The 19,447-nt window shown below is 33.5% G+C and overlaps 1 protein-coding gene and 1 long non-coding RNA gene across 4 annotated transcripts; one reads left to right on the top strand and one right to left on the bottom strand.

Annotated features, from left to right (window-relative positions):
• Positions 1–14,861: 14,861 nt before the first annotated feature.
• LOC121224475 (L10-interacting MYB domain-containing protein-like) lies at positions 14,862–16,122 on the bottom strand. Its single transcript, XM_041107876.1, has 2 exons — positions 15,775–16,122; positions 14,862–15,667 (listed from the first exon to the last, which is right to left on the bottom strand). Exons 1-2 carry the CDS (start codon positions 16,120–16,122, stop codon positions 15,011–15,013), a joined length of 1,005 nt encoding a protein of 334 aa, XP_040963810.1. The 3' UTR covers positions 14,862–15,010.
• Positions 16,123–16,924: 802 nt separating this feature from the next.
• On the top strand, positions 16,925–18,533 carry LOC107944323 (uncharacterized). Of its 3 annotated transcripts, XR_005922223.1 has the most exons (6): positions 16,929–17,003; positions 17,337–17,396; positions 17,479–17,532; positions 17,634–17,694; positions 18,260–18,334; positions 18,451–18,533. It is a non-coding gene; the product is annotated as an uncharacterized lncRNA (long non-coding RNA). The 3 variants fall into 3 exon arrangements; XR_005922222.1 differs by lacking the exon at positions 16,929–17,003 and having other exon boundaries at positions 17,246–17,396; XR_001696189.2 differs by lacking the exons at positions 17,337–17,396; positions 17,479–17,532; positions 17,634–17,694 and having other exon boundaries at positions 16,925–17,003.
• The last annotated feature ends 914 nt before the right edge of the window (positions 18,534–19,447 follow it).

A 19,447-nucleotide genomic window follows, 5' to 3' on the forward strand; every position in this document is an offset into this window, starting at 1 on the left:
CTGAGCTTCACATATTTGTTGACGAAATGTCGATTTAGCTCTCAATTCAGCTATGATTGAACCATCATTAGACAGTGACAACCGGGTATTCATAGCTCGTAAAGCAAATAGAGATTTTCGGCTCAAAGCATCAGCTACCACGTTAGCCTTACCCGGATGGTAATCAATAACCAAATCATAATCCTTTATCAATTCAAGCCACCTGCGTTGTCTCAAATTCAAATCTTTCTGTGTCATCAAATATTTCAAGCTTTTGTGATCAGTATAAATATGACACTTTTCACCATACAAATAATGCCGCCATATTTTCAATGCAAATACAATAGCAGCTAACTCGAGATCATGTACCGGGTAGTTTCTTTCATGTGGCTTAAGTTGTCTTGAAGCATAGGCTATTACTTTATCTTCTTGTATCAAGACACAACCCAAACCATTTAATGATGCATCACTATAAATAATAAATTCCTTACCCGATTCAGGCTGTACCAACACAGGTGCTTTCGTTAACAACTCCTTCAATCGGTCGAAACTTTGCTGGCATTTTTCTGTCCATTCAAATTTAACATCTTTCTGTAATAAACGGGTCATTGGAGAAGCTATCATAGAAAACCCTTGTACAAATCTCCGATAATAACCAGCTAAACCCAAGAAACTTCTAACTTCAGATACATTCTTCGGTGGACTCCAATTGACAATAGTTGAAATTTTACTCAGATCTACCTTGATGCCTTCTGCGGATACAATATGTCCGAGAAAACCTACCTCTCGAAGCCAAAATTCACATTTACTGAATTTAGCATAAAGTTTCTTTTCACGCAGAATTTGCAACACTATTTTCAAATGTTCTGCATGCTCAGTTTCATCCCGAGAATAAACTAAAATGTCATCAATAAAAACTACTACAAACCTATCTAGATACCGTCTGAATATCCGGTTCATCAAATCCATAAATACTGCAGGTGCATTAGTCAACCCAAACGGCATAACCAGAAACTCATAATGCCCATACCTGGTTCTGAAAGCTGTCTTTGGCACATCTGGCTCTTTTACCCGTAACTGATAATAACCCGATCGGAGATCAATCTTTGAAAATACTGTGGCACCTTTCAGTTGATCAAATAAGTCATCAATTCGAGGCAATGGGTACTTATTCTTTATAGTTACCTTATTAAGCTGCCGATAGTCAATACACAATCTCAAAGACCCGTCTTTCTTTTTCACAAACAGAACTGGAGCACCCCAAGGTGAATGACTCGGACGAACAAAACCTCTGTCAACAAGTTCCTGTAACTGTGCCTTTAACTCTTTTAATTTTGTAGGAGCCATACGATACGGAGCTATGGAAATTGGGGCAGTTCCCGAAATCAGATCTATAGAAAATTCCACTTCTCTTTCTGGTGGCAACCCTGGTAACTCCTCTGGAAATACATCAGAAAATTCACATACAACTGGCACTGCCTGTATCTTTGACTCAGATACCTTAGTATCCAACACATACGCCAAATAAACATCATACCCTTTTCTAACACACCTCTGAGCTGTCATAACTGAAATCATATCGGATAATCCCTTTGTCTGATTAGATTTAACCCAAAGTAATTCTTCATTCTGGCATTTCAACACAACATATTTTTGTCTACAGTTTACTACTGCATCATGCTGAGTTAACCAATCCATGCCCAATATCACATCAAACTCATCAAAAGGCAATAACATCAAGTCAACCGGGAATCAAATACCTTTTACCATCAGTGGACAATTTTTACAAACTTTATCCACTATCACAAACTGGCCCAGGGGGTTCGAGACTTTAACCATAAATTCAGTAGGTTCAACAGACAAATTTTTAACAAATGCTAATTTTGTGCATATATATGAATGTGTAGAGCCAGGATCAATTAATGCAATAACAGTAGTATCATAGAGAGAAAATGTACCCGCAATTACATCAGGAGAGGACGCCTCTTCACGAGCTCGAATAGCATATGATCTTGCAGGTGCTCTAACATCTGATCTAACCGCTGAATCTTTGAATGCACCCCTATTACTTGCTCCCACTCCTGGGTTTCTCTGCGGTCTACCTCTGGTAGGAGCATTACCTGATCTCGCACTCGTTATTTCTTCTCTTTTAGTTGTTTCAGGACAATCCCGAATAAAGTGATCGGATGCTCCACATCTGAAACAAACATTTTCACCTGCTCTACACTCTTCGGGGTGGCGTCTCCCACATTGAGGACATTCCGGTCTAGGAGGTCGAGTACTGCCAGTACTTGCAACTGTAGTGGTTTGAGCTCTAAAACCCTTGAATCTTCTACTTCTGCTTCGGCCAGAATATATATGTGGAAAATGTGATCCGCTAGAGAGCTCCCTAGGCCTCTTAGATGTAGACTGAAATGATTTACTCATTTGCCTCTTCTTTGTATCCTGCGCTCCAGCTTCAGCTTTGCTCTTCTCTTTTTCTTTTAACAAGTCTTCTACTTTACAAGCTCTTTCTACCAGAACAACAAACTCTCTGATTTCCAATACACCCACTGATAGTCGGATGTCATCATTAAGCCCATCTTCAAATCTCTTGCACATGTTGGCTTCGGTGGATACAAATTCCCGAGCATACTTACTAAGTCTGACAAATTCGCGTTCATATTCAGTCACGGACATCTTACCTTGTTTTAGCTTAAGAAACTCCTTCCTTTTCTGCTCTGTAAATCTCTGGCTGATGTACTTCTTTCGAAACTCCTCCTGAAAGAAATCCCAAGTAAGCCTCTCACTCGGTACGATAGACACGAGAGTTTTCCACCAATGATAAGCGGAATCTCTGAGAAGTGAGACCACACACTTCATACATTCTTCCGATGTACAAGATAATTCTTCAAAAACCCTGATGGTATTCTCAAGCCAGAATTCTGCTTTTTCTGCATCGTCATCTTTGGTAACCCGAAATTCTTCAACCCCTTGCTTCCTAATCTTATCAACAGGTGGTCTCTCCCTGATAAATATACCTGCAGCTGGGGAAGCTACATGGGGAACCTGTGAATCTTGAGGGGGTGGAGGTCTTACAGCCGGATTCGTACGAACGAACTCGGCAAACCAATCAGTCATGGCTTGGAAGAAGGCTTCTCTAGCTCCTCCTCCCTGTCTATCTGATGCAGGTCTTTCACTAACATTAACATCTGATGGCACCGTCCCTTCTGCGGGAATAGGCGCATTACTCTCTACTTCATCTGTACTAGCTCGTTCAGGATCCATAACTATAAAAGAAAACATTTTAAAATCGTCAGGAGTCGTCACACTATCAAAATATATAAGTATGGCATGTATAGGTAGACTCTTATTCTTACTGAGTATTTCCGAGAACCGACTAAACCTGCTCTGATACCAATAAAATGTAACACCCCTTACCCGAGACCGTTTCCGGAGTCGAGCACGAGGCATTACTTAGCTTATCTTACCAATTCGGAGCATAAAAACTAGGTTTGAAAATTTATTTCATTATTCACAGCAAATCTGTCCAATCGCGCAGCAGTTACTAAATTAATTATAACTTGAGCTAAAGAACTCGAAATTTAATTCCGTAAACTTTCCCTGAAACTAGACTCATATATCTACTCACCATAAAATTTTTAGAATTTTTGGTTCAGCAAATTAGTACAGTTTATTAGTTAAAGTCTCCCCTGTTTCACCACCTGACTGCCCTGACCTCTAGTCACTAAAAATAAGTTTTCTCACTGTAGGATTTTCATATGAAGTTCTTACTTGTTTCTACAGAAAATAGACTCATTAAGAAATCTAATCATGTAAATTTCAACTCATAACCATTTTTGTACAATTTGTAATTATTTTCTAAACTCAGAACAGGAGACTCCAAAAACAGTTCTGACCCTATCTTACTAAAATTCACATATCTTAAAATATAAATTTCCTTTTTCTAAACCATTATTTTTCCATGAAAATAGACTCAACAAGCTTTAATTCCATATATCTTTCACCCTCTAATTCATTTTATACTATCTTGGGTGATTTTTCAAATTCACGTCACTGTGCTGCCTGAATTCTGTTTCTTTGCAAAATTTTATCCTTTCATGATTTCCATGCATAATTTATCACCTAATCTTTCATAACAACAAACACCTTCATCCTTAATCATTTTAATAACCATACATCATCAAATACTTACACATCACTCATTAGCAAAATCATCATTACAAACATACAAAATAACTAAATCCCTATACATGCCATAACTCAAACGTGTTTCGATATAAAATACCGAGCAGTTGTAGTTGATAGTGTGGACGATCTCCGACTTCTTTAGGATCCTTGAAGTAGCTTTGCAATACTATAAGAGAAAGAGAAATAAAAGAAGTAAGCATAAAGCTTAGTAAGTTTACTAGCAAATAAATAACAATATTTAACTTAAATAATTAAACTCAATGTCTATATCTCTAGTTTACTCTTTAGTTAATCTCATACTAGTTCTCTTACTTGTTTACTTAGAATACTTGTGTGCATAACTTACTCAATCCTTGCTGCATCGTTGAACATCAATTGATAGTATAATAAGTTCTTAAGTCTTACAACTTACCTGAGCTTGCCATTTATGCTTTAAACTGAACTTTCATGAACATGATTCGTTTACAAGCCCGTTGAGCTACATTGGAATAATAAGGATACTCGGGTCTCTTCTGATAATAACATGCCAAAGCCATGTCCCAGACATGGTCTTACATGGGATGTTCTCGTGATGGTGCCCATGCCATGTCCCAGACATGGTCTTATAGGGGACCTCTCATCTCGGTGCCAACGCCATGTCCCAGACATGGTCTTACATGGGACCTCTCGTCTCGGTGGCCATGCCATGTCCCAGACATGGTCTTACAGGGGACCTCTTATGATCTTAAGGATGCCAATGCCATGTCCCAGACATGGTCTTACATGGGATCTCTTTACCCAAATGTCATGACATTCGTATCCAGTACCATCCTTATGTATCAACGGGACTTTTAAATTTTAATTCTCTATCATTTCATGCTTGGATCATCATCAAATAAATTCATAAAATAAATTCATAATTGCTGGAAATTAACAGCATTAATAATAAATATTGAAATATTGCATTTATTTACCGTAAACTTACCTCGGTACCAATTATAGCCAAATTCACCAACTTAGTCTTCAACTTTATTCTTCCCTTTGTCTAACCTCGAGTTTCGTACTTCTTGATCTAAAATAGTAAATTTAACTTATTTAATAATCACATTCATCAAAACAGCCCTCGACTCTAACTTTTTCAAAATTACAATTTTGCCCCTAAACTTTTACATAATTACATTTTTGCCCCAAGGCTCGGAAATTAAACTTCATCTCTTATTATTATGTTTTATAACATTCTGAACATTTTTCCCTTCTATGGAAACATCAAATTCCCACTCTAACATGTACTTATGAACATTAGGTATTTTTACCGATTATGTCGTTTTACTCGTTTTCACTTAAAATCGCTTAGCAAAAGTTGTTTAACATAATTTCTAGCTTCATATTCTATCATAAAACATCAAAATAAACACTTTTCACCTATGGGTATTTTTCCAAATATAAACCCGAGGTTAAATTATTGCTAGAATAAGCTAAATTAAGCTACCGGGATCTCAAAAACGTAAAGAACATTAAAAACGAGGCTTGGGATCACTTACTATGGAGCCTGGAAGCTTGAAAACCCTAACTATGGCTTCCCCCCTTGCTGATTTCGTTCATATGAAGAAGATGATGATTTTTGCCATCTTTTTCCCTTTTAATTCATTTTAATTACTAGATTACCAAATTGCCCCTAACTTAAAAATTTTCTATTTCACTTATCTCATATCCATTTTTGTCTACCAAGTTACCAATGGTATAATTACCATATAAGGACCTCCAATTTAAAGTTTCATAACAATTGGACACCTCTAACATGTAGAACTCAACTTTTGCACTTTTTACAATTTAGTCCTTTTGACTAAATTGAGTGCCCAAACGTCGAAATTTTCGAACGAAATTTTCAAAAAATCATTTTGTGAAATTGTAGACCATAAAAATATAAGAAAAATAAAATTTTTCTCATCGGATTTGTGGTTCCGAAACCACTGTCCCGATAACCTCAAATTTGGGCCATTACATAGCAAATGGTTGGGATACTATTGGCATATCAATAGGGTTAGTACGCGCACTTGTACTGGATCGCACTTCGATGACTTTGTTTTCACTTTGGTGTCTTTATTTTCACTTCAGTGCCTCTGTATTTGCACTACAGTGCCTCATTTCGATGCTCTTTGGTGTGTTTTGGGGGAAACATAAGTATTCGAGTCAATTTGCTATAGTTCAACGGACCATGAAATTTTATGTTTAAATGTTAAATTACTCTTTGAGTTGGATTTATGTATAATAATACGTTTGTGTATATATGTACATGTATGGAAGCATGAATTGCTTTAGTCTGAGCCATTGTGAATATTGAATTATATGAGATGAATATTTTGGTTAGTATAGTTTGATAATGAATATTAATGCCTTGGTGTAATTATATGTTTCATATGTCTATAAATATGTTATCTATTTATGTTTGTGGTGTGTTTAAAGAATTAAATGGTTATATGAGTATTTTTCGAGTATTCAAGGTTGATTCATTTTATTCAACGGGTAAATAAAGCTTTAAAGGCTATGTGATTGCATGAAACGAACTATGATTTTTGAGTAGTGATATGGATTATAATGAGATGTGTAATTCAAAAGAAAAGATGGTTTAGTATATATGTATGAGTGATGAATTTTGAAAGTGAAATGTTAGATATGCTTTATACCATGGTTTGATTGAAATTATATATACAATGTTATACCAACTAACCTTGTGAAGTGGTGTGTATAGGAACGAAAAGTTGGCTTATGACATAACGAATTTATGCTTGGTTGTTTAAATTAAAATGTTCGGTAAGTTAAGTTTCCTTTATACGAGCTTACTAAGCATTAGTTTCTTACATAGTTATTTTTCTTTGTTTTGTAGATCATTGGAAGCTCAATCGATTGGAATCGTGTAGGAGCACAATCACACTATCCATTCGTCATATTAGTAGTTTTGATTGTTTTGGATAATGGCTATAAATGGCATGTACTAAGAGTTTTTATGTTTTTTTATCAATGTGTTGTGGTTTAAGTTTATTTACCTATATGCCTTGATGTTGGTTTATAAATGTAAATATGTAAGTATGCGTTTTGGTCACTTGTGAATGCCTTGAGATTTAGATAGATTTTGGTTCATTGAAGTGGGAATGATGTGGTTAAATCGTATATATGTGACATAAGTTTAAGGTATGAATTTATGGCATTGGATTTAAATTGATTTGGATATTAAATTGTGGTATTAATGAGGGTATATTGTATAGACATTTAGATTAAATGATATGAGTGTGTTTTGGCATGTAATAAAGCTTGAATGTTGATTTGATAACTTAGTTTGTTTTGAGTTTGTGCCAATCTCATATGTGCCTTAATGTTTTTATTTGATATATTGCAAATAAACGTGTAAAAATATGGTAGGTGACATTTATGTATGCTCATATGAAAGTAGGTAACATAGGGTTGAATGGTATGCTTTGAAATGGTTATTTGATATATATATATATATATGAATTATGCTTAATGAATGAACTTGAATACTAAATTGAGTCAAATTGATGTGTTGAATTATGGTATCAATTGATGGCATATTGGTTAGGCACCTAAGTTGGTTGGTTTTGGTATGCTTTAAAGTGTATTGGTTATATGAAAATGATTGGAACGTTATGGTTTATTATGCAAGAAAAGGTCAGTCCTTTGGCTTGTTTTAGGATCATTTTGTGTAACGCCTCAAAAATGTATATTTTTGTTTGTGTAATAATATGACATAAATATCTGTCTGCTTTAGTGGTTAGGTGTTCTAGGTGTGTGTATAAAGTCCCAAGTTCAAGCCATGCCTTTGGCAAAATTTTGGAATTTTTCTGAATAAAGTCTCACTCTTGTTTAGTAGGCTTGTATTTTTTTGGTTGTAAGAATATAACAGAATGGGCCTGCTAGTTTGGTGAAGTGCTAATATATTGGTGGTCTTGAGTTTGAACCATTGTGCATGCAAGGGAGTTATTTTTTTTGTTATCTGTGCCATGGAGAGTTTAAAGGGAAGTAAAATATTGAAGTGTTTGAGTGAAGTTTGAATTTTGTTGTTGAGGGAATGTGGTGGACGGTTTTTGGGGAGTTTGAAAGATAGTGAGAGTGTGGTGGATTGTTTTTAGGAGAAAAATAAGGGATTAAGGGTGGTTATCAGATATTCTGTAAAAAAATCTGCATGTTTTCCCTTCCATTCTCCCTGCTGAATTCTCCTCTGTCGTTTTTCTTTCTTTTTGTGTTAGCAAATCCCTTTTTCTTCCTTTTATTGTTTTGACCAAGACGTGTCTCCTTTTTCGGGATTCTGTTTGATCGCTGTGTTTTTCCCCATTTGGCAAGTGGCTTAAGTTATTGTAGTTTTGGCATTCGATTACCAATTGAAGGTTGTGATTTTCTATTTTGGACAGAAGACAATCGAGAAGAGCGGAGTCTTCCTCGTAATTGAAATCACTAAGGGTGTTGGGGTAAGCATTGGTCGCTTGATTAGCGCTATGGTCATTCGTATTCGCATTTTAAAAACTCGTTTAAAATCTGAATCTATGTTTGGGAATGTCAATTCTAGGTTCTGAGTGTCTTGGGAGTGCCTACACGTCAAACTGAAACCAAATGTGTACCCGAAATACAGAAAATGGGATTCGGCGAAAAGCCAAAATTACTTACTGTTTAGACAACAGCAGTAGGCTAACTTTGAAAAATCACCATGAATTGTGGAAATTGAATTAGATGATGAAAAAAATATGGAATTAAATATTATTGAGTCTAGTTTCTCTTAGAAGAAACAGTGTAAGTAACAGAATTGTAAATCGTGAGATATAATAAATTTTGTGAGATAAGGTCAGAATGAATTCGGGTTCCCCTGTTTTGACTTTGGAAAATCAACAAAAAATTTGATAAAAATAATGAGGGGTTAGAATTTAAATGTTAAACAGGAACTTATTCAAAGATGGATTCAATGATGTGATCAAAATATTTGTTGGTGCAATTGAATTTCCTAACTTAGTAATTTTATCGAAACGAGCTCAGAAGATGAAATAAGTTGTAATTACAAGAAACAGAGTGAGACGAGAGTTCGAACCTTCAATAAAAGAAATGTATTTAGAATGTTATTTGCTTCCTCGTCAAAGAAAAAAGAGGAATTTAATAATCGTTTTCAGTGTCATCATGGTTTTCTAGCAGAGATGGAATGAAACAGAGTAATATGAGATCACCGATGACTTTAGTAGCCAATACAAGTAGCGTTAGAAATGTAAGTAAACTTGAATGTAACCTTTGTGGATATAATCATTCTGAGATATGTAGATAGAGAGACGGGTTCTATTTTATTTGAGGATCTCTAGATCATTATAAGAAAAACTATCGTATTGAGCTGATTTGAACATAAATCAGAATGCAAAACCTATTGTTACTTCTACGAAAGCCAGGCTACTAGAAATTTGAGACACAATAAGAGTCAATAGAAGCGAAACAAAAGACATAATGGTTTGATCTAAAACTTGACTTCTTATTGGAATTTATGTTATCAGAGTAAGCATGAAGACTCAGTTCTTGATGTTATTGCTGGTATTTTTCCTATCTTCGATGTTTCAGTACATGTATTAATTGGCTCTGAGTTGAGACACATTTATATGCACTAAGTTAGTAATAGAAAGATTTTACGAGTTGTGTCACGTGAATATTTTGCTAAAGTAATGAACCATTTAGGTTAAAATGTCATTGTTGAATTGGTTTGCAAACAGTATTACTGAGAATTTAGGGTTGCGACTCTTGTGTTGATGTTTTTTCCTTTCTAATAAATTTAACATTATCTTAGGAACATATTAGCTTAGTATTTATGATGCTGTAATGAATTGCCTATAAAAACTAATTGATTGGAAATGTTAGAATGGTAAATTGATTTTTATTGAATTTGCTAAGTCTAATTGTGTTTCGAATATGGTTTCAGAGATATCTGAATAGAATTTGATCTGAAAAGGTTGTGATGTATTTTTATGCGTATGCCCTAGATTTCAGAATATCATAAAAGACAGTTGGTTAGGTGGACACATGGGTTGGGACACGGTTATGTGGCTTTATTTCGAATATCCACACGGGCTAGGACACAGTCGTGGGTCCATACTTTAAATGTTCACACGGTCTGGGCTATGTCACATGGTCGTGTGACCCTTGTTTCTAAGTTTTTCCAAAGTTCTCTGTTTTATTTCAAATTGATCTAGGAATGTTCTCAAACTGTTTTAAGGGCCTTATAGACTCGATTTAAGGCCCATAAGTGTACTTTTTCCATGATTAGATTCAATGATTATATGTTAGCATTAAATTTGTATAATTGTTTTTGTTGTGTAGTTAAGTGTTTTGTTTTGCTTGATACAACTCTGTAACCCTAATCCAAGAATGAAGACGGGTTAGGGGTGTTACAACCTCCAAAGTCTAGACTAGAGGTTAGAAAGAAAGAAAAATAAACATGATTAAGTGGAAGAAAAGAAAATACGAATTTAGAAAATCTGAGTAAGGGAAATCCGAATTAGAGAGTAGTAATTAGAATTTTGGATTAGCTTAGGTGAGATTAGAATTGAAATCAGGGATTAAATTGAATCAAATTACATCAATTTTGGCCAAATTTAGTCGTAGGGACCTATTTGAAAATAGGTGAAAGTTTCTTTCTTTAAGAAGTAAATACCTCACTTTTTAAAATTAGAGCCAAACTACCTTCTCCTTCCCCCCATACCGATGGTTACTAAAACACCTTAGCCAACTTAGTTTTTTTCTTCATTTTCTCTCAAATTTCTCACCAAACAAACATCCTAAACCAAGAAAAATGCCTTTTCTCTTCAAAATAACCATCAATTTCACCTAGAAATGATTTTCGTCAATTTAAACTATCTTGAGTCATGAAATTTTGAAGACTCTTCCCGATTTGATCTCCAAACTTACAATTGAAGTAATAGATAGTTTTTAAAGTTGATTTCCATTCTTTTTCAACCTTTACAATTTTGATTTTATGTTTTAAATAAAAAAACATCCAAATATTTTAAATTTTTTTTAAGTTTGAATGGTAAAACATTCATTTCTTGATAATTCTTTAGTTTTAAAGTGTTTTTAGCTTTATTTTATAATGAAAAAGGGTGCAAAAACTTATTTTTAACTCAAAATGGCTGAATTGATAGTCAATTGAAAAACCTATTAGAAAATCTTCTTTAAAATTAGGTAGGTAGCATTCCAAGGTCAGTTGTGTAATTAATGACTTCTAATCTTTAATTGAGGTTGTAATGAAGCTTGAATTGAGCTTTAAAACAAGTGGTTTGAGATTTGCTTAAAATGGACACTTTAAGCTAGTTTAGGGAATTTAGGGAAAATGATGATTTTGATGTAATTTTTATATTCCAATGATGATATTATGATCCTAATGAGTGATAATTAATTTTGTTTTCAAGAAATGGAATTCGAAAGGCCGACAACCGAAATCGACAAAGGAAAAGCAAAAGTGAATTAGGTGATCGATAATCGAGGCATACACGAATTGATGTATGTCTTTACCTACTATTTTGAGTAGGTTATGGTGCTAAAATTAGTGTGTTTGCTATTGAGATTATGTGCTTAAGTGTATGCTAATGTGTGAAATGTTAGTTGGTACAAATGGCTTAAATAGTGCCTTTAATGGTAAGTATGGTAAGTACATTTGAAATGCTCATTTGGTGGCCGAAAATATATGATTGATGTGCATTAAGGTTGCTACCATTGGTATATGTCAATGCCTAATACTTTGCATTTGTATGTTGTGATGATTAAGTGTCAATGATATGTTAAGTGCATACTTGTCGATTCTAATTGTGTTGAGATAAATAAGTGAAGTATAATGATGTGAGTAAGTCATTGTACGTAATATGTGTATGATGATACATATGCATGATTGGATTTGAAAATGATTGGATTGAATAAATAATCTTGTATACATGTGAAAACCATTTGATATAGTTGGCATGATATAGGACATTCAGAAGTGTCTTAGAAGTGTTGCTTTGTTGTATATTGAAAAAATGTTTTAAATTGATATCTATATAATTGAGCATGACGTAATGTCAAATTGAGTATGATATGATTAATATTGGTTGCACATAAATAATGAGTATGTCCCGGCTAATATGATTGTGTGTGCATTGTGTGCACCTTGAGGCCACACTAGGCTTAGTAAGCTTATTATTTGAGTTTATTTGATTTTCAAGAGACAGTTGATATCAGAGAGAGGACAACGACGTTGGGGGATTATTGAAAGTCTTGGAAGCCAAAATTGTATTAAAATTAAATTTTTGGTACATTTTTTGTTTTATGGTGGCATAGGGACACTCATTTAAGTATTTTGTTGTTAATGTTTTTGACTTGATATTTTAATATATTTGGTTAGTGTAATAAGGATGTTAGGTTTTATTGTTCATTTGGATTTTGATCTATGGATTGTGGTAATTCGATATGTATGTGGGGTAATATGTTTGATTATGTGCATAATTGGCTTACGATTGTTTTTCATGCCTAATGACACGTTTTAAGTCGATGGATGGTTAGGGAAACATTATGAGCATTAGTAAGAATGACTAAATTTAGGTAAATGAAGTATGCATAATGGGATTAATTTTCACTTGGTTAATTTTATATTACAAATTGAATTGGCTAATGGCTAGTTTGGATGGGCGGTGTGTTTACCTCCAGTGAGGTTAAAAACAGCGGTGGCGGTGAGATTAGTTACTGTAGCGGTGAGATTGGGTACTGTAGCGGTGAGATTAGAAACAATGGTGGAGTGTGTGTTTGGATTCAAACGCAGCTGTAGCGGTGAGGTGAGAATGAAAAATGACTATTAAGGACATCAGATTAGAATTGATATATAATAGAAGTTATTTAAATTATTTTATATTTTTAAAATTATTAAAATATGCAAAATCATTTAATAAAATATTAAAATGTATCTTCCAATATTTTAATAAATTATATAATTAATTTAAATTATTTATTAGATAAAATGATAATTATTTTTAATTTTTTTTATAGTTATAATTAAATATTTTTTATAACAATGATAAATATTATTTTCACAAATAATAACATTATACTTGGATCTAATTTTGAAGTATCTAAACGGATGATTTTTAATAAAAAAATATAGTAACATAAGACATAACAAGTTTCATTATTACTAGAAATTAGGTTATGATACAAAATGTGTTTACAAATATTGATTCATTAAACTAGTTGCAATGGTTTCCCTTAACATTGTGATTTCAAGGTCACTTTCTCTGTTAGAAGAACTCGATTCACCTCTGTCAAACTGGCTTGAAGAGACTGGCATGTCTGGTATATTCTCAAATTCTCGAAAATCCTCATCATTTGACCAAGCATGTCTTCGAATGTAATTATGCAAAACCATTGTTGCAATAACTATTAAAACTTGCTTGTTGAATGAATAACTTGGAATATCTCTTAATATTGGCCATTTTTTTTCCACACTCCAAATGTTCGTTCAATCACAGAGCGTAACGAAGAATGGGCATGATTAAAGATTTCTTTTTTTCCAGATACTTGATGATTACCTCGACGAAAATCAGGTAAATGATATCGTTCCCCCCTATATGGACCTAGAAAACCTGCCATTTGTGGATATTCGGAATCCACAAGATAATATTTTCCTGCAAAAAAAGTAAAACATAAGATCAAGTTTAAAAATAAATTAAAAATTTTAATATTTTTTATGCAAAAAGTAATTAAAAAATTAAAGTTCGACCTGGTGGAGGGTGTGGAAACTTCAACTCTTGCTTTCTAATTGCTTGTAAAAAAATTCTACTATCATGTGCTATTCCTTCCCAACCAGGAAATGCAAAAATAAAGCACATGTTGAAGTCACAAGCTGCCATAATATTTTGAGTTGGTTCACCTTTCCGTCCGATATAAGGTATTTGAGAAGAAGGCGAAATGCATGCTTTTATGTGTGTTCCATCTATGGCCCCAATACAATCCTTTAAAATAAATACATTTAATGAGATAAAAGTTAGAAATAATTTATGTTTTAAAAATATAAAGATTGTGTAAATTTTACCTTAAAGTGAGGCCAATATCTTGTATCATGTCGAATATGGTTCGGTACTTCCTCGAATTGACCTTCAATGGGTTTAATCGTGTCTATTCCCATTCGAGCAAATATATGCAACATATCAGTAAAAATTCGACTAACAGTTTCCCCAGATCGTTGAAATCGCTCTGTTGCATTTGAATTTGATTCTCTATTTCCAAGAATGTACAATGATAATGCTAACTTCTCCATCGCTGATACTTTCCCATTCTTTAAGCCATAATTTGTTTGCAAATCATGCAACAATCTGTGAAATATATTTTTTGGCATCCTAAAACTAATCATGCAACGATCATCGTGCCCATCTAATACTTCGTCCACCCACATTTGACCAGTATAATTTGAATCCATACGTGGTTGCATAGTGAAATAAGTTTCGTGGTGTACCAATACACTGCTTAACACATATTCTTCCTCATTATGATAATTGTTGTGCTCAACTTGCGTAACAATTGTGGCTATTCTTCGTTGAGCTTCTTCACTTAATTCAGATGTATCATAATTCATATCAAAACTATTATATATATTGTTAAATTCATCCATAACCTGAAATGGTAATCAAATGTAAGTAAATTAATATTTCGTGACATTCTATACAACACAGAAACTTGATTAAAAGCATAACATAAAAATACCAAACATAAAAAGTAGCATACATTAGTTTTACATATAAAAAAGTAGTATAGTTATATTACAATAATATTTCTAAGGAGCTGATGGTGGAGGTGGTTGATGCTATGGTTGGAAGGGAAATGAGGATGTTGCTACCAAGGATGAAAATGATGCGATTGGATTTTGTTTAGCATACTCACGTCGAAGCCACCAAACCCTATCATCTGGATCTAAGTTCAAAAACATTTCTCGTTTCACCGGTATTTGGAACATTTTGGTGGCAAAATAGTACAGTTCATCTCTTTTTGGAATTTCATCTCCCAAAGCACGCAAAGCATCCATTGCATTTGAAATAGTATATTGAGAGTGAGGAAAAATAATTTCATTCACTGACTTCCTTGGACTAGCCATACTCTCACACAATTTCTCAATCTGAGTAGTTAATGTATTTCTTGATGATTTTCTACTTGAACTTGACTTTTTTCCCTTACCGTGTACAGCCCCAAGTGTTTGCTTTCTTCGATTAGGGATTTCATGAGAAGGGTTTGATGGTACCTCATCAGGGGGAATATCTTCATTCTCGTTACTATGTTCATCTGAATCACCAAATCCCTCATTAGGTGCATCATCTCCCATAGGAACCCCAGGTGGAAGAACACCAGACGAAGGTGCCCATGCGTTCTCTCCAGTGGCTACAATGCCACCAAACATTTGCCATATTAACTCATTTAATCGTGGTTCAATTCCTTTCTTCTTAAATCCTTTAAAATCAGGATTTTCCTACATAATATGTTAAACGTTAAATGTTATACTAAGATTTTTATAACTGTAAATTAATAATTTTAATAAACTTTATGCATTAAAATAATGATAAAGTTAACACTAACCTGTATTTTTTCAGCCCACCACTCTTCGGTAGCATCGACCGTCTTTTTAAATGGACACCATCCAATACCTGTAGATTCCTTAAGCAACTCCTTCCATAACCTCCATTCTTTTTTTAATGTATCCCACTTATTTTTCAATTGAGGTTTTCCATAATTTTTTCCCGTTTTTGCTTGAAAAAGAGCAATGACATTTTCCCATCCCTTTGAGTTTAGATGAGTTGTCGGTCTATTGCCAGCATTGACTTCATTCACGCAAAGTTCACAAAATATCAACGTCAACTCATCGTCCCAAACAGCTTTTGTTGCTAAGCTACTATCTCCCTCCACAAAATTTCGTGTCTTTACCATCTATTATCATTGATATAATTCAGTCAATGTGCTAGCATTCACCAAGAAGCATAGAGAACATATATAGTCTATAAGTTATTTTAATTGTCTATAAATAGATACATGTGTTATTATGGCTTTTATAGCCGAATATATTACATACTATTCATTTTTATTTTCCTGTATTTTTGGGTTTGTAAGATGGACTTATTTATTTTTTATTTATCTTTTTTTGTTTTGTTTTGTTTATTTTTTAATCAAATGTTCTTGGACAAAAACTCAGGTCAAAATAAATGTGTTAGTAAATGAGTCAAAATTTTATAAATATAGAAAGGAAACTATGACAAATTATGACCATTGTTCAGAATTGGTCTCTAAACTATTGTTGTTATATCAATTAAGTCATGTCATTATTAAAACATGCCAAATATTACGTGGCATTGTAACAACTTGTTTTTTCACCGGTGTAGAAAAATTCGACTTTGAGATCGAATTGTTTAAACTGAAAATTTCTGAAAAATTAAACCAAGAAGTTTCCGGGGCGAGAATGAGAATTGAGATGAAAATGATTAAAGAAATTAGTAAGTATAGTATAAAGACTAAATTGAAGAAGTAGTAAACATTAGGAGGATTAGGTGAGTTATTAATCAAAGCTATGAGTCGGAGGCAGTAGTTAGTGGATGATATTGATTTTAGCCATTGAAGTCCACTAACATATTTATGAATCAATAATGGCCATTAGATTTATGATTAGAAAAGGATTTATATTATTATTATTATTATGAGAACATAAAAGGAAAGATGAAACAACAGATTTGGTCATTCTCATCTCTCCCAGACGGCAAAGAAAGGAAGAAAGAACAAATAAATTTTCTCTCCATGCCGTGAGTTCAATCCGAGAGGTTAGTGTTTCCTCCTTCAAATTTTGATTGAATTATAGCTTTAGCTGTTACTTAAGATTTAAGAACAGAACCTATTCAAGTGAATGTAGAAATTGAAAAGAAAATGCTTAGAAAACCTAGAAATACCATAAATGCTCAAATTCTGTATCCTTCGATATGGTGGTTGGATTTGTTTTGGCAAGTTCTTTTATTTGGTTTCTAGTAGAAAGATGTAACAGAGTAGCAGACTTCGATATGGGTTCATAATCATAATCATGGCCTTGCTTTAGTTATGGTGGTTATGCTTTTGTACCCTCTTCTTTAGTGACTGGTACGTGGATTGGGATCTTGCAGGAGCTTCAAATAGAATTTTCCCAGTATGAACATCCCGTTGTTTTGACAGTTGAAGCTCAGGTAAAAGAAGACTGCTAACTTGGCTCATGAATCCCTAAGCATATTCATGGATTATATAACTAAAATATTTCTTCTCAATCAGGCAAAATATGTTGGGAATTTGGGAGGTGCATTGAGCAAAAATTTGTTCTTGAAGGTATAGTATAAAATGCTTTACCATTACTTGGACGTGAAGGCTGAATGAATCTCAGATTTGTTTCTAATTTCCTGTGTGATTGCATATGGTTATCCATGCAGGACGAGAAACATAGGTACTAAGTTGCCTCTGCTCTTGCAGATACAAAAGTAGATTTGAAAGGTACATTATTTTCTTTTTAAGAAAATTAATTTTTGTAATATGTGTTCAAGTTTTTCTTTTTAAATATTTGAAATAGTTTGTAATAAGGCTTCACATTATCTTAACTGTTTCATTAGTTATGTATAAAATTATATATTGTGAATGTATCATATATTAACTCATATAGTGTGAAATTTGGATCTGGTTTCGATTTTAATGCAAAGATGGAAAAAATTAGTGTTGCCAAGGAATAGCGCTGTAAATGTGGGTCTATGACTCCATTGTAAAGGCAAAATAGGAAGCCAAACCTAACTCCATTTGGTGAGTTTTGTTGGGGGCTCCAAATGAAAATGGATATCTATATCATTTAGTTTAAAATGAATTATTTTGTTTTCAATAAACATTTTAGCTTTTTGGAGAAAGGAAAAAGAAGAAAGGGGAGCAAATTATGTTAAGTGAAATTCAGAATTAGTTTTGAGATATGTTTATTCTAAACGAATTCTGAATGTTTTGATGGTGAACTATTTCTTTATCCACATAATTTCTCATGTATGATTCGGTTTCATTTTTCGATCATCTCTTTCAGAGTGAGCTTCCATTGGTGGGAAATCCTGCCCCTGATTTTGAGGCTGAGGCCGTCTTTGACCAGGAGTTCATTAAGGTATCTTATGTGGATATTGTTCTCAAGTATAGGCACTTAAATAAAATTTTCCCTCTTTTTTTATGATTACATATGTTTTTTCCAATTCTATTCTGAACTATGAATTATTCTTTCAGGTCAAGCTCTCTGAATACATTGGGAAGAAATATGTGATTCTCTTCTTTTACCCGTTGGACTTCACATTTGTTTGCCCCACAGGTGTCTTTCACTCTGAACAACTAGCCTAATAGTTTTCTATGATATTAGAGTCTCATTCTTACTTTCACCTCCTAAAATGCTTCCTGCTTGCAGATATTACTGCTTTCAGTGACCGCTATGAAGAATTTGAGAAGCTAAATAACTTCTAATTTAACATACATAACACCTAATTTTATAAGTTTAATTTTTAGTTCATTTGTTTCTTATCTCGTGTTCTCTTTATGCTACTTTTTGTGGTTTTTGTTGATACTAGATGGGACTTGTGAGGATTATTTGTCATGCTCTATATTTCTTGAAATTACTTTGGAAAGAGTGTGTATGCTTGGTGGACAATGTGATGACCAATCATATTGACAAGGGAAGTGTATGGTCGAGCATGGTTCTATTTCTTAGGGGGAGATATATTCTAGTTTTCGTTGATTTGTTCAGATTGTGTGTTAATTGTTTGTTGTTGATCTTGTCAAAATGTCAAAGAGGGAGATTATTAGAACTTTGATTGCTTCTCTTGTTTTATTTCATGTTCGAACAACATATAGAATAACAATTTTGTATAGTCAAAGTTTTTAGTGTTGGCATATTTGACTTTTAATTACATGGCTTTTGCTTTAATTTTATTTAGTAGCAAATGAGGAGGTATGGAAGTTGAAGATGGGATTAATGAGATTATCTTTAGTTTAGGCTAAGCCTTTCTCTAGAATCTTGGGAACCTTAGATGTAACAGCCCAATTTTCAGTAGTGTCAGAACAGTGATTTGAGATCACTAAATTCGATGAAGAAGTTAGAAATATTTTTGAATTAGTGAATTTTGTGATTTAAAAGAAATTATTAGGTAAATTGGGTCGAAAACGAGGTATCGAGACCTCGATATTATAAACTGAGCCGTAAATATTTTTATAAATATTTACGGAGTGTCAA

The sequence above is a fragment of the Gossypium hirsutum genome, chromosome D12, assembly GCF_007990345.1.
Source record: "Gossypium hirsutum isolate 1008001.06 chromosome D12, Gossypium_hirsutum_v2.1, whole genome shotgun sequence".
NCBI lineage: Eukaryota > Viridiplantae > Streptophyta > Magnoliopsida > Malvales > Malvaceae > Gossypium > Gossypium hirsutum.